Source organism: Nerophis ophidion, linkage group LG01 (genome assembly GCF_033978795.1).
Source record: "Nerophis ophidion isolate RoL-2023_Sa linkage group LG01, RoL_Noph_v1.0, whole genome shotgun sequence".
NCBI classification, from domain to species: Eukaryota; Metazoa; Chordata; class Actinopteri; order Syngnathiformes; family Syngnathidae; genus Nerophis; species Nerophis ophidion.
This window is the reverse complement of record NC_084611.1, coordinates 619,076-636,575: the sequence shown is the minus strand read 5'-3', so window position 1 is coordinate 636,575 and position 17,500 is coordinate 619,076. Positions and strand designations below refer to the sequence as shown.

Below are 17,500 nucleotides of genomic sequence, written 5' to 3'. Positions count from 1 at the left end.
AGCGGGTCTAACATGATACTGTGAAAGTTCAATCCATAATGGATACAACACAGTCGCGAGAGTCCAGTCCAAAGCGGATCCAACACAGAGGCGAGAGTCCCGTTCACAGCGGAGCCAGCAGGAAACCATCCCAAGCGGAGGTGGATCAGCAGCGCAGAGATGTCCCCAGCCGATACACAGGCAAGCAGTACATGGCCACCGGATCGGACCGGACCCCCTCCACAAGGGAGAGTGGGACATAGAAGAAAAAGAAAAGAAACTGCAGATCAACTGGTCTAAAAAGGGAGTCTATTTAAAGGCTACAGTATACAAATGAGTTTTAAGGTGAGACTTAAATGCTTCTACTGAGGTGGCATCTCGAACTGTTACCGGGAGGGCATTCCAGAGTACTGGAGCCCGAACGGAAAACGCTCTATAGCCCGCAGACTTTTTTTGGGCTTTGGGAATCACTAATAAGCCGGAGTCTTTTGAAGGCAGATTTCTTGCCGGGACATACGGTACAATACAATCGGCAAGATAGGATGGAGCTAGACCGTGTAGTATTTTATACGTAAGTAGTAAAACCTTAAAGTCACATCTTAAGTGCACAGGAAGCCAGTGCAGGTGAGACACTATAGGTATATATGTATGTATATATGTATATAAAGGTATATACAGTATAGGTATATATGTATGTATATATGTATATAAAGGCATATACAGTATAGGTATATATGTATGTATATATGTATATAAAGGTGTATACAGTATAGATAATATGTATGTATATATGTATATAAAGGTATATACAGTATAGGTATATATGTATGTATATATGTATGTAAAGGTATATACAGTATAGGTATATATGTATGTATATATGTATATAAAGGTGTATACAGTATAGGTATATATGTATGTATATATGTATTTAAAGGTATATACAGTATAGGTATATATGTATGTATATATGTATTTAAAGGTATATACAGTATAGGTATATATGTATGTATATATGTATTTAAAGGTATATACAGTATAGGTATATATGTATGTATATATGTATTTAAAGGTATATACAGTATAGGTATATATGTATGTATATATGTATATAAAGGTGTATACAGTATAAGTATATATGTATGTATATATGTATATAAAGGTATATACAGTATAGGTATATATGTATGTATATATGTATATAAAGGTATATACAGTATAGGTATATATGTATGTATATATGTATATAAAGGTGTATACAGTATAGGTATATATGTATGTATATATGTATTTAAAGGTATATACAGTATAGGTATATATGTATGTATATATGTATATAAAGGTATATACAGTATAGGTATATATGTATGTATATATGTATATAAAGGTGTATACAGTACAGGTATATATGTATGTATATATGTATATAAAGGTATATACAGTATAGGTATATATGTATGTATATATGTATATAAAGGCATATACAGTATAGGTATATATGTATGTATATATGTATATAAAGGTATATACAGTATAGGTATATATGTATGTATATATGTATATAAAGGTATATACAGTATAGGTATATATGTATGTATATATGTATATAAAGGCATATACAGTATAGGTATATATGTATGTATATATGTATATAAAGGTATATACAGTATAGGTATATATGTATGTATATATGTATATAAAGGTATATACAGTACAGGCGTAATGTGATCAAACTTTCTAGTTCTTGTCAAAAGTCTAGCAGCCGCATTTTGTACCAACTGTAATCTTTTAATGCTAGACATGGGGAGACCCCAAAATAATACGTTACAGTAATCGAGACGAGACGTAACAAACGCATGAATAATGATCTCAGCGTCGCTAGTGGAACAAAATGGAGCGAATTTTAGCGATATTACGGAGATGAAAGAAGGCGGTTTTAGTAACGCTTTTAATGTGTGCCTCAAAGGAGAGAGTTGGGTGGAAGATAATACTCAGATTCTTTACCGTGTCGCCTTGTTTGCTTGTCAAATGTTAGAGTTGTATTATTAAATAGAGTTCGGTGTCTATGAATATGGCTTGAAAAGGATTTGCAAATCATTGTATTCTGTTTATATTTACATCTAACACCATTTCCCAACTCATATGGAAACGGGGTTTGTATATATATATATAAGTGTGTGTGTGTTAAGTAAGAAGAGCATGTGAGTGAGCAGCAGGTCCTCCTGGTTAAGTCCATGGGACAGGTTGCAGAGATAAAGAAGGATCAAGAGAAGTTTGTTCCTCCTCACTGCCAACAAACTCCAAGCATCAACGTCATCTTTCTCACTTTGTCATGTTGCTTGCTTTCATTCTGTCTTGGTGTTCATGGACATCTTCTCCATCACACTAAGAAGTCACAGCCTTTTTCATAACTTGACATTTCAAAACCAGGACAGTATTTGGACAACAATGAGGATTTCACTGCCAAGTCAAAATAAGTCACATATTTCTATTTAGAACGCACTGGTGGCAGAGGGGTTAGTGCGTCTGCCTCACAATACGAAGGTCCTGCAGTCCTGGGTTCAAATCCAGGCTCGGGATCTTTCTGTGTGGAGTTTGCATGTTCTCCCCGTGAATGCGTGGGTTCCCTCCGGGTACTCCAGCTTCCTCCCACTTCCAAAGACATGCACCTGGGGATAGGTTGATTGGCAACACTAAATTGGCCCTAGTGTGTGAATGTGAGTGTGAATGTTGTCTGTCTATCTGTGTTGGCCCTGCGATGAGGTGGCGACTTGTCCAGGGTGTACCCCGCCTTCCGCCCGATTGTAGCTGAGATAGGCGCCAGCGCCCCCCGCGACCCCGAAAGGGAATAAGCGGTAGAAAATGGATGGATGGATGGATAATCACAATAAAGTCTTCTGTCTACATCATCACTCTGTTGATGTACGTTTCAAAGAATGCTCAGTCCTTCAACAGTCCGGGGTCTCCGCTGTCCTATTTTAGGCTTCATAATGCACCACACATTTTCATAGTCCCAACATCCTTCCAATCAGCTTTCATAGTCCCAACATCCTTCCAATCATCTTTCATAGTCCCAACATCCTTCCAATTAACTTTCATAGTCCCAACATGCTTCCAATCATCTTTCATAGTCCCAACATGCTTCCAATCATCTTTCATAGTCCCAACATGCTTCCAATCATCTTTCATAGTCCCAACATGCTTCCAAACATCTTTCATAGTCCCAACATGCTTCCAATCATCTTTCATAGTCCCAACATGCTTCCAATCATCTTTCATAGTCCCAACATGCTTCCAATCATCTTTCATAGTCCCAACATGCTTCCAATCATATTTCATAGTCCCAACATGCTTCCTTCCAATCATCTTTCATAGTCCCAACATCCTTCCAATTAATTTTCATAGTCCCAACATGCTTCCTTCCAATCAGCTTTCATAGTCCCAACACTCTTCCAATCATCTTTCATAGTCCCAACATCCTTCCAGTCATCTTTCATAGGCCCAACATGATTCCTTCCAATCAGCTTTCATAGTCCAAACATGCTTCCAATCATCTTTCATAGTCCCAACATGCTTCCTTCCAATCAGCTTTCATAGTCCAAACATGCTTCCAATCATCTTTCATAGTCCCAACATGCTTCCTTCCAATCAGCTTTCATAGTCCCAACATGCTTCCTTCCAATCAGCTTTCATAGTCCAAACATGCTTCCAATCATCTTTCATAGTCCCAACATCCTTCCAATCATCTTTCATAGACCCAACATGCTTCCAATCATCTTTCATAGTCCCAACATGCTTCATAGTCCCAACATCCTTCCAATCATCTTTCATAGTCCCAACATCCTTCCAGTCATCTTTCATAGTCCCAACATGCTTCCTTCCAATTAACTTTCATAGTCCCAACATCCTTCCAATCATCTTTCATAGTCCCAACATCCTTCCAGTCATCTTTCATAGTCCCAACATGCTTCCTTCCAATTAACTTTCATAGTCCCAACATCCTTCCAATCATCTTTCATAGTCCCAACATCCTTCCAGTCATCTTTCATAGTCCCAACATGCTTCCTTCCAATTAACTTTCATAGTCCCAACATCCTTCCAATCATCTTTCATAGTCCCAACATCCTTCCAATCATCTTTCATAGTCCCAACATCCTTCCAGTCATCTTTCATAGTCCCAACATGCTTCCTTCCAATTAACTTTCATAGTCCCAACATCCTTCCAATCATCTTTCATAGTCCCAACATCCTTCCAATCATCTTTCATAGTCCCAACATCCTTCCAATCATCTTTCATAGTCCCAACATCCTTCCAGTCATCTTTCATAGTCCCAACATGCTTCCTTCCAATTAACTTTCATAGTCCCAACATCCTTCCAATCATCTTTCATAGTCCCAACATCCTTCCAATCATCTTTCATAGTCCCAACATCCTTCCAGTCATCTTTCATAGTCCCAACATGCTTCCTTCCAATTAAATTTCATAGTCCCAACATCCTTCCAATCATCTTTCATAGTCCCAACATGCTTCCTTCCAATTAACTTTCATAGTCCCAACATCCTTCCAATCATCTTTCATAGTCCCAACATCCTTCCAATCATCTTTCATAGTCCCAACATCCTTCCAGTCATCTTTCATAGTCCCAACATCCTTCCAGTCATCTTTCCTAGTCCCAACATCCCTGGAACACATGCTAGGAACTTGCCACGGTGGAGACTCACCTTGGTCCAAAGCCTTGGATGGAGTCCAGGTTCCAGGTTCCTGTAAGCAGGTGGAGCACAACAACAACAACATCAACAACAACCATGAGAACAACAAGCAGCTGCAAGACAAACATATTCTGGAATGTTCCATACAAACCTCCACTTCCTGCAGGGAGAGAGAGCATTGGAGGAGAAGAACATAACACACATTGTTTTAGGCAGATTGGATTACACTTCTTCACTGTCTTCTTCTGGCACAACCTTGGATGGCAGTGGGATGGCAGTGGGATGAAAGTGGGATGAAAGTGGGATGACAGTGGGATGAAAGTGGGATGACAGTTGGATGACAGTGGGATGACAGTGGGATGAAAGTGGGATGACAGTGGGATGACAGTGGGATGAAAGTGGGATGAAAGTGGGATGACAGTTGGATGACAGTGGGATGACAGTGGGATGACAGTGGGCTGACAGTGGGATGACAGTTGGATGACAGTAGGATGAAAGTGGGATGACAGTGGGATGACAGTGGGATGACAGTAGGATGAAAGTGGGATGACAGTGAGATGACAGTTGGATGACAGTTGGATGAAAGTGGGATGACAGTTGGATGACAGTGGGATGACAGTTGGATGATAGTGGGATGACAGTGGGATGACAGTGGGATGAAAGTGGGATGACAGTTGGATGAAAGTGGGATGACAGTTGGATGAAAGTGGGATGACAGTTGGATGACAGTGGGATGACAGTGGGATGAAAGTGGGATGACAGTGGGATGACAGTGGGATGACAGTGGGATGACAGTGGGCTGACAGCGGGATGACAGTTGGATGACAGTGGGATGAAAGTGGGATGACAGTGGGATGACAGTGGGATGACAGTGGGATGAAAGTGGGATGACAGTTGGATGAAAGTGGGATGACAGTTGGAGGACAGTGGGATGACAGTTGGATGATAGTGGGATGACAGTGGGATGAAAGTGGGATGAAAGTGGGATGACAGTGGGATGACAGTTGGATGACAGTGGGATGACAGTGGGATGAAAGTGGGATGACAGTGGGATGACAGAGGGATGACAGTGGGCTGACAGTGGGATGACAGTTGGATGACAGTGGGATGAAAGTGGGATGAAAGTGGGATGAAAGTGGGATGACAGTGGGATGAAAGTGGGATGACAGTGGGATGAAAGTGGGATGACAGAGGGATGACAGTTGGATGACAGTGGGATGAAAGTGGGATGACAGAGGGATGACAGTGGGCTGACAGTGGGATGACAGTGGGATGACAGTGGGATGAAAGTGGGATGAAAGTGGGATGACAGTTGGATGAAAGTGGGATGACAGAGGGATGACAGTGGGCTGACAGTGGGATGACAGTTGGATGACAGTGGGATGACAGTGGGATGACAGTGGGATGACAGTGGGATGACAGTTGGATGACAGTGGGATGACAGTGGGATGACAGTTGGATGACAGTGGGATGACAGTGGGATGACAGTTGGATGACAGTGGGATGACAGTGGGATGAAAGTGGGATGACAGTGGGATGACAGCTGGATGACAGTGGGATGAAAGTGGGATGAAAGTGGGATGACAGTGGGATGACAGTGGGATGAAAGTGGGATGACAGTGGGATGACAGTTGGATGACAGTGGGATGACAGTGGGATGACAGTGGGATGACAGTTGGATGACAGTGGGATGAAAGTGGGATGACAGTTGGATGACAGTGGGATGACAGTGGGATGACAGTTGGGTGACAGTGGGATGACAGTTGGATGACAGTGGGATGACAGTGGGATGACAGTTGGATGACAGTGGGATGAAAGTGGGATGACAGTTGGATGACAGTGGGATGACAGTTGGATGAAAGTGGGATGACAGTTGGATGACAGTGGGATGACAGTGGGATGACAGTTGGATGACAGTGGGATGACAGTGGGATGACAGTTGGATGACAGTGGGATGACAGTGGGATGACAGTGGGATGACAGTTGGATGACAGTGGGATGACAGTGGGATGACAGTTGGATGACAGTGGGATGACAGTTGGGTGACAGTGGGATGACAGTTGGATGACAGTGGGATGACAGTGGGATGACAGTTGGATGACAGTTGGATGACAGTGGGATGAAAGTGGGATGACAGTGGGATGACAGTTGGATGACAGTGGGATGACAGTGGGATGAAAGTGGGATGACAGTGGGATGACAGTGGGATGACAGTGGGATGAAAGTGGGATGACAGTTGGATGACAGTGGGATGACAGTGGGATGAAAGTGGGATGAGAGTGGGATGACAGTGGGATGACAGTGGGATGACAGTTGGATGACAGTGGGATGACAGTGGGATGAAAGTGGGATGACAGTGGGATGACAGTTGGATGACAGTGGGATGACAGTTGGATGAAAGTGGGATGAAAGTGGGATGACAGTTGGATGACAGTGGGATGACAGTTGGATGACAGTGGGATGACAGTGGGATGACAGTTGGATGACAGTGGGATGACAGTGGGATGACAGTGGGATGACAGTGGGATGACAGTGGGATGACAGTTGGATGACAGTGGGATGACAGTGGGATGACAGTGGGATGACAGTTGGATGACAGTGGGATGACAGTGGGATGACAGTGGGCTGACAGTTGGATGACAGTGGGATGACAGTGGGATGACAGTGGGATGACAGTTGGATGACAGTTGGATGAAAGTGGGATGACAGTTGGATGACAGTTGGATGACAGTGGGATGAAAGTGGGATGAAAGTGGGATGACAGTGGGATGACAGTGGGATGACAGTGGGATGACAGTGGGATGACAGTGGGATGACAGTTGGATGACAGTGGGATGACAGTGGGATGACAGTTGGATGACAGTTGGATGACAGTGGGATGAAAGTGGGATGAAAGTGGGATGACAGTGGGATGACAGTTGGATGACAGTTGGATGACAGTGGGATGAAAGTGGGATGAAAGTGGGATGACAGTGGGATGACAGTGGGATGACAGTGGGATGACAGTGGGATGACAGTGGGATGACAGTTGGATGACAGTGGGATGACAGTTGGATGACAGTTGGATGACAGTTGGATGAAAGTGTTCCTGTTCCCAATTAGCCTGCACACCTGTGGGATGTTCCAAATAAGTGTTTGATGAGCATTCCTCAACTTTATCAGTATTTATTTCCACCTTTCCCAACTTCTTTGTCACGTGTTGCTGGCATCAAATTCTAAAGTTAATGATTATTTGCACACAAAAAAATAAAGTTTATGAGTTTGAACATCAAATATGTTGTCTTTGTAGCATATTCAACTAAATATGGCTTGAAAAGGATTTGCAAATCATTGTATTCTGTTTATATTTACATCTAACACCATTCCCCAACTCCAATGGAAACGGGGTTTGTATTTTTTGTTGTGGTTTGATCACGTTGTTGGGGGGAGAGTTAACATGTGAGGGAATAAAGGAAGCAGCGTAAGACAGCAAGCATTCGATGTAAGAAGTTAACGGAGTCTCGGCTACAAAAGAAACTTTATTTCCTGGGAGTTTGTGAGGCCAAAGAGGTTTGATGCTTTCTGACATTAATGTCGGTTCTTTTATTGGATGGCAGACTCATTGGAAGGTTGTTTTTTTGTTCTTATTAATTACTGCTGACAGCATTGTTTTGGCATGCTTGTTGAGGAGAAGAAGGCGTGGCTGAAATAAAGGTGTGCGCGAGAAATAGGAAGAACTGCTTAAGACCTGGGAGGGACTGACAATGTGAGGGATGTCCTCCACCTGGCCTGCAGACAAAGTAAGGACACCCCTGCCTGGATGGAATGATCACACTCACAAACAAACACACAAATGATGTACACACTTAGTGAAAGTCACCAAGACACACACAGACACACACACACACACACACACAGACACACACACACACACACAAACCCTGCGCCCATTTCTGAAAGTGGAGAAAAGGCCAAAGTCTCCAGCAGGAGGTCTAATGGCCTCCTGAGTGTGTTGTAAAATAAATAGCATCTATTCACTTAATCTCTCCATCTTCTTCCTCTCTCTCGGCTTCCATTCAACAACACAAACGCTCTTAAGGCCATTAGCTCCTTCCTCCTTCATCTTGCATCTCTGCTCCAGCTTTTAATAACACTCCCACCCATTGTGCTCCTTCACCTCTTTCCTTGCACTCCAACCGGGAACAAATGTGCATGTTTTCCTTGCACTCGCCCGTCTGGCTGCAGCACGCACACCACACCACACAACACAACACAGCACAGCACAACACAGCACAACACAACACAACACAACACAACACAACACAACACAACACAGCACAACACAACACAACACAACACAACACAACACAACACAGCACAACACAGCACAACACAACACAACACACCACACCACAGCACAACACAGCACAACACAACACAACACAACACAACACAAGACAGCACAAGACAACACAAGACAACACAACACAAGACAACACAGCACAACACAAGACAACACAACACAACACAACACAACACACCACAACACACCACAACACAACACAGCACAACACAACACAACACAAAACAAGACAGCACAAGACAACACAACACAAGACAACACAGCACAACACAAGACAACACAACACAACACAACACAACACACCACAACACACCACAACACAACACAGCACAACACAACACAACACAAAACAAGACAGCACAAGACAACACAAGACAACACAACACAAGACAACACAGCACAACACAAGACAACACAACACAACACAACACAAGACAACACAGGACAACACAACACAACACAACACAGCACAACACAACACACCACAACACACCACACCACAACACAACACAGCACAACACAACACAACACAACACAACACAACACAACACAGCACAAGACAACACAAGACAACACAACACAAGACAACACAGCACAACACAAGACAACACAACACAACACAACACACCACAACACAACACAACACAACACAACACAAGACAGCACAAGACAACACAAGACAACACAACACAAGACAACACAACACAACAAAAGACAACACAACACAAGACAGCACAAGACAACACAAGACAACACAACACAAGACAACACAGCACAACACAAGACAACACAACACAACACAGCACAACACAACACACCACAACACACCACACCACAACACAACACAGCACAACACAACACAACACAACACAACACAACACAACACAGCACAAGACAACACAAGACAACACAACACAAGACAACACAGCACAACACAAGACAACACAACACAACACAACACAACACACCACAACACACCACACCACAACACAACACAGCATAACACAACACAACACAACACAACACAAGACAGCACAAGACAACACAAGACAACACAACACAAGACAACACAGCACAACACAAGACAACACAACACAACACAACACAACACAAGACAACACAACACAACACAACACAGCACAACACAACACAACACAGCACAACACAACACAACACAACACAAAACAACACAACACAAGACAACACAAGACAACACAAGACAACACAAGACAACACAACACAAGACAACACAACACAACACAACACAACACAGCACAACACGCTGTGCTCCACAATGAGGTGCTGTGATGTGCAAAAGGCCTCCAGGTCGGTACCTTCTTTGCATGGTTCACTCTCCATGAGACAAACACACACAGACACATTGTGTGTGTGTGTGTGTTTGTGTGCGTGTGTGTGTGTGTGGGGGGGTGTTGACCCTTGACATGTGGTCAGGTGGGTCTGTCATGGAGGTCTGACTCAATTGCAAAGTAAATGTGTCTCAAAGGAAGCCACTACATTTTAGAAGAAAATCATATTTTTCCATATATAAGCTGCATTGGACTATAAGCCGCATATTTATGTATATATATATAAATATTATGTATATATATATATATATATATATATATATATATATATATATATATATATATATATATACACACACACAAGTGGTGTGTGTAACATGGCAGTAAAACGGCTGATCAAACAAAACAGAGGTCATGGTCATGGACCCACTAGCTGCGCAAGCTAGCTCTCCAATCAGCTAAACAGACTCAATAACTCCACGTGAAGTTACAAAACTGAACCAACAAACAAATATGCCATTGTAAATTAATAATACTATCACAGACATGTTAGCATATTAGCTAATGCTAACGATGCAAGCTTGATGACATTACGATAGCAGGTACAAATATGCATGAAAACACTCCGACGGATATCACGCTAGCTAGTTGCTAATATAGCTTTGGCGATTTCACGTTGCAATGTAAACACCTTCTAATTTGTCAAGGAAAACTACAACGACGATGCACGTTACGGAGAAACGTAATAAGTACGACACTTACAGTGTTAACACCTTTTTGGGTGCGACAAGAGACCAGACGGCAAAGACTGCACTGATCAAGGCGACACCAAGTAAACACTACCGCCATCTAACATCTTGGACTTGTAACAGCAGTGTGGCGATGAAAAACATTGATATTTATCAACACGCACACTAGTAGTGACAATCGGTACCGTCGAGTACGATTCCGAAATGTGGACAGTACCATCCCACACACCAGGCATGTGGAAACTTGAGACTATAATTAGCTCTTTCTGACAAACCCAGCAAGCAGAGAGGAAGTCAAAGTGTGTGTTCATGGAAACACAAAACATGTCACGCTAGATCTTTCTGCTTCTCTCACGCGGACAAACAGCACTAAACACCAACGTCTGACAACACTGAGGTGTGACGGCACACATGGTCCGGGGGCCCTCATGAACAGGACTTCCATGAAGTCTGCGGACAGGATCCTAACTACAACACTCAGTAGGAGGCACACTGAGGGCCTGAAAGATGAAAGTATGTGCCGGAGATGTAACATTGTCATGAAGATGAAAGTATGTGCCGGAGATGTAACATTGTCATGAAGATGAAAGTATGTGCCGGAGATGTAACATTGTCATGAAGATGAAAGTATGTGCCGGAGATGTAACATTGTCATGAAGATGAAAGTACATGCCGGAGATGTAACATTGACATGAAGATGAAAGTATGTGCCGGAAATGTAACATTGACATGAAGATGAAAGTATGTGCCGGAGATGTAACATTGTCATGAAGATGAAAGTATGTGCTGGAGATGTAACATTGACATGAAGATGAAAGTATGTGCCGGAGATGTAACATTGTCGTGAAGATGAAAGTATGTGCCGGAGATGTAACATTGTCATGAAGATGAAAGTACGTGCCGGAGATGTAACATTGTCATGAAGATGAAAGTATGTGCCGGAGATGTAACATTGTCATGAAGATGAAAATATGTGCCGGAGATGTAACATTGTCATGAAGATGAAAGTATGTGCCGGAGATGTAACATTGTCATGAAGATGAAAGTATGTGCCGGAGATGTAACATTGTCATGAAGATGAAAGTATGTGCCGGAGATGTAACATTGTCATGGAGATGAAAGTATGTGTCGGAGATGTAACATTGTCATGAAGATGAAAGTATGTGCCGGAGATGTAACATTGACATGAAGATGAAAGTATGTGCCGGAGATGTAACATTGACATGAAGATGAAAGAATGTGCCGGAGATGTAACATTGTCATGAAGATGAAAGTATGTGCCGGAGATGTAACATTGTCATGAAGATGAAAGTATGTGCCGGAGATGTAACATTGTCATGGAGATGAAAGTATGTGTCGGAGATGTAACATTGTCATGAAGATGAAAGTATGTGCCGGAGATGTAACATTGTCATGAAGATGAAAGTATGTGCTGGAGATGTAACATAGTCATGAAGATGAAAGTATGTGCTGGAGATGTAACATTGACATGAAGATGAAAGTATGTGCTGGAGATCTAACATTGATATGAAGATGAAAGTATGTGCCGGAGATGTAACATTGTCATGAAGATGAAAGTATGTGCCGGAGATGTAACATTGTCATGAAGATGAAAGTATGTGCCGGAGATGTAACATTGTCATGGAGATGAAAGTATGTGTCGGAGATGTAACATTGTCATGAAGATGAAAGTATGTGCCGGAGATGTAACATTGTCATGAAGATGAAAGTATGTGCCGGAGATGTAACATTGTCATGAAGATGAAAGTATGTGCCGGAGATGTAACATTGTCATGAAGATGAAAGTATGTGCCGGAGATGTAACATTGTCATGAAAATGAAAGTATGTGCCGGAGATGTAACATTGTCATGAAGATGAAAGTATGTGCCGGAGATGTAACATAGTCATGAAGATGAAAGTATGTGCTGGAGATGTAACATTGACATGAAGATGAAAGTATGTGCCGGAGATGTAACATTGTCATGAAGATGAAAGTATGTGTCGGAGATGTAACATTGTCATGAAGATGAAAGTATGTGCAGGAGATGTAACATTGACATGAAGATGAAAGTATGTGCCGAAGATGTAACATTGTCATGAAGATGAAAGTATGTGCCGGAGATGTAACATTGTCATGAAGATGAAAGTATGTGCCGGGGATGTAACATAGTCATGAATATGAAAGTATGTGCCGGAGATGTAACATTGACATGAAGATGAAAGTATGTGCTGGAGATGTAACATTGACATGAAGATGAAAGTATGTGCCGGAGATGTAACATTTTCATGAAGATGAAAGTATGTTCCAGAGATGTAACATTGACATGAAGATGAAAGTATGTGCTGGAGATGTAACATTGTCATGAAGATGAATGTATGTGCCGGAGATGTAACATTGTCATGAAGATGAAAGTATGTGCCGGAGATGTAACATTGTCATGAAGATGAAAGTATGTGTCGGAGATGTAACATTGTCATGAAGATGAAAGTATGTGCCGGAGATGTAACATTGTCATGAAGATGAAAGTATGTGCCGGAGATGTAACATTGTCATGAAGATGAAAGTACGTGCCGGAGATGTAACATTGACATGAAGATGAAAGTATGTGCCGGAGATGTAACATTGTCATGAAGATGAAAGTATGTGCCGGAGATGTAACATTGTCATGAAGATGAAAGTATGTGCCGGAGATGTAACACTGTCATGAAGATGAAAGTACGTGCCGGCTGAATTATTGCAAAGGTATGGTGGCGTGCAAGTAAGAGCAAGTTCAGATGGTTGCTAATTGTCTGGAGGCAATTTACCCTCCGCAGCATTCGGCTCACTGGCTGCTCATTGGACAACATGAAAAGACAAAGTTTCCATTTCAACCTCTGTCTCGCCGCATTCAACATGGCTGCCATGCACGCGTTGGCCCAACAGAAGCATGGCAGGAATCTCAGTGAGGAATAAAAAAATATCAGCCAGGATTCAAGGTGGCCCAGTTGGGGGTTGAAGAGATTGGACCATTTTTAAGATGCTTTGGAAAGCATTTCCTCCATAGAAAATCTGTAAAAATGAAGGCAAACTTACAAATGGTTTCTATCTATTAGCTGCTATGACACCTCTCTTTCATGTCTAAACCACATCATCAATAATTCATTGTTCTTGTTGGGAAAATCTCTTCACCGTATCAACATTAGCCATTCCAAGAATGTAGGACAGCATCCAGAGTTTTACTTTTTTTGTGTTTGTGTCAGGCTTGTCCCTGACAGTTTGACTATGTCTTTGCATTTGTCTTTCTTTCCTCTCTTTAGTTCCTGTCAGCACTCTTATTTTGGTTCTGTTTCCTGTTTGTCTCCCTGAGTGCTGTGTGCCGTCAGCTGGTGCTGATTGGCACCTGGCCACACCTGGTGTCAATCAGCCAGACACTATTTAGACCTTCTTTCTCCTCCAGTCAGTGCTGGATTATTGTCACTAATACCTGTCGATGTCGTGCTACTACTTGTCGCTGTTCCTGTATGCCGTGGACCGCTTTACGTCTTTTTGTTCCTTGTTCCTGTTTGCTGGTTCCTGTTTCCTGTTTCCAATTTTTCTGTTCCTGGTTTGTGTTATCAATCAATCAATCAATCAATGTTTATTTATATAGCCCCAAATCACAAATGTCTCAAAGGACTGCACAAATCATTACGACTACAACATCCTCGGAAGAACCCACAAAAGGGCAAGGAAAACTCACACCCAGTGGGCAGGGAGAATTCACATTCAGTGGGACGCCAGCGACAATGCTGACTATGAGAAACCTTGGAGAGGATCTCAGATGTGGGCAACCCCCCCTCTCTAGGGGACCGAAAGCAATGGATGTCGAGCGGGTCTAACATGATACTGTGAAAGTTCAATCCATAGTGGCTCCAAGACAGCAGTGAGAGTCCCGTCCACAGGAAACCATCTCAAGCGGATCAGCAGCGTAGAGATGTCCCCAACCGATACAGGCGAGCGGTCCATCCTGGGTCCCGACGAGCGGTCCATCCATTATTTTGTCTTTATTTTATGGACATTAAATGATGTTTTCCTACTCAATGCCTGCCATCAAATCTGCATCTTGGGGTCCGTCACAAACACAACCTGACAGTTTGGTTTTGCTTTCTTTTGTTTTGTTTTGAGAAAACCTCTTCACACTAGAAGGCATTTCAACAATCCACGGGAAGTAATGGCTACTTTTAAGAGTAAATGTTGGAATTGTGAGGAGTCAAATATTTGGTTGAAGTGGTGAGTCTCTGAGTTAAGTCATGTTGTAAGATTGCATCCATGCTATCTGCTACAAGTGTGTTTAATTACGAGGTGAAGCTTTTTATGACATTTCTGATGATACTTTATTATGCTTTCTGGGAAATATTGGCCATGCCGCTCCAGATCTCGTACAAATGAGTGTTTAGTGTTTTAAACAATGGTTACAAGCATGAGACAGAATAGCAGAGAAGGATATCTCCACATTCATCCTTTCACCGCCTCACAAGTAGCTGCACCACACCCGACACTTTTTCCATCATTCAAAGCATTTACTCTTTGATTTTTCACTCACATACCTATTCTTATACATCTTATGTACCCTCAATCCCAAACTATAAGTCGCTAGCTTTTTCTTACGCTTTGAATCCTGCAGTTTCTTTATGGATTTTTCCTTCACAGACGGCCGTCATGTAAATAGTTTTCGTAAAACACATGCAAAGACACCGAGAAGTCGTGCTGTTGTTTGTGCTGTAGCGCCATCTTTTGAACAAGTTCGCTCACTGCAGTTGCTGCCGTGCCCTTCAACTGGAAGTACAAGGGCCGTTCCATCCTCCATTTACAATTGTAAGTTTTACAATATAACTAAAACAATTCTTACTTACTAAAGCGTCCTATGCGTGATGTCTGTAGGAGTGTTTTCATGCATATTTCCACATGCTATCTTCGTGTAGTGTCATTAGCATATATGCTAATATGCTAACATGTTTGCAAGTGACTGCATTAGTGTTATTAACTTACAACAGCATTCTTCTTGTCACAGTTTGGTAAATTCACCAAAATATCAACGTGGAGTTATTGAGTCTGTTTAGCTGATTGGAGAGCTAGCTTGCGCAGCTAGTGGGTCCGTGACCATGACTTCTGTTTTGTCTGACCAGCTGTTTTACTGTTGTGTTATAGACACCAATTAAGGTAGGTAAATAAACATTTACAAAGTATTTCTGTGAAAACATCTCATTTCACAATGTATATATATATATATATACATATATATATATATATATATATATATATATATATGTGGCTTATAGTCCGGTGCAGCCATCCATCCATCCATTTTCTACCGCTTATTCCCTTTGGGATCGCGGGGGGCGCTGGTGCCTATCTCAGCTCCAATCGGGTGGACAAGTCACCACCTCATCGCAGGGCCCGGTGCAGCCAATATATGGAAAAATGTAGTGGGGGTGATGGTGTGTGACATGTGGGGGTGATGGTGTGTGACATGTAGGGGTGATGGTGTGTGACATGTGGGGGTGATGGTGTGTGACATGTGGGGGTGATGGTGTGTGACATGTAGGGGTGATGGTGTGTGACATGTAGGGGTGATGGTGTGTGACATGTGGGGGTGATGGTGTGTGACATGTGGGGGTGATGGTGTGTGACATGTGGGGGTGATGGTGTGTGACATGTGGGGGTGATGGTGTGTGACATGTGGGGGTGATGGTGTGTGACATGTGGGGGTGATGGTGTGTGACATGTGGGGGTGATGGTGTGTGACATGTAGGGGTGATGGTGTGTGACATGTGGGGGTGATGGTGTGTGACATGTGGGGGTGATGGTGTGTGACATGTAGGGGTGATGGTGTGTGACATGTGGGGGTGATGGTGTGTGACATGTGGGGGTGATGGTGTGTGACATGTAGGGGTGATGGTGTGTGACATGTGGGGGTGATGGTGTGTGACATGTGGGGGTGATGGTGTGTGACATGTGGGGGTGATGGTGTGTGACATGTAGGGGTGATGGTGTGTGACATGTAGGGGTGATGGTGTGTGACATGTGGGGGTGATGGTGTGTGACATGTGGGGGTGATGGTGTGTGACATGTAGGGGTGATGGTGTGTGACATGTGGGGGTGATGGTGTGTGACATGTGGGGGTGATGGTGTGTGACATGTAGGGGTGATGGTGTGTGACATGTGGGGGTGATGGTGTGTGACATGTGGGGGTGATGGTGTGTGACATGTAGGGGTGATGGTGTGTGACATGTAGGGGTGATGGTGTGTGACATGTGGGGGTGATGGTGTGTGACATGTGGGGGTGATGGTGTGTGACATGTGGGGGTGATGGTGTGTGACATGTGGGGGTGATGGTGTGTGACATGTAGGGGTGATGGTGTGTGACATGTGGGGGTGATGGTGTGTGACATG

At 42.9% G+C, this 17,500-nt stretch overlaps 1 protein-coding gene across 8 annotated transcripts in view; it reads right to left on the bottom strand.

The window, feature by feature from the left end:
- Positions 1-17,500, bottom strand: part of spock3 (SPARC (osteonectin), cwcv and kazal like domains proteoglycan 3) — a 61,091-nt gene that overhangs the window by 41,333 nt on the left and 2,258 nt on the right. For all 8 annotated transcript variants that reach the window (XR_009804251.1, XR_009804222.1, XR_009804237.1 and 5 more), the window contains exon 3: positions 4,702-4,741. Coding sequence is in view for 2 of the 8 variants with exons in the window: in XM_061886914.1 (XP_061742898.1) it covers positions 4,702-4,741 (40 nt within the window). In the remaining 6 variants the exon portion in view is untranslated. The remainder of the gene's footprint in view (positions 1-4,701; positions 4,742-17,500) is intronic.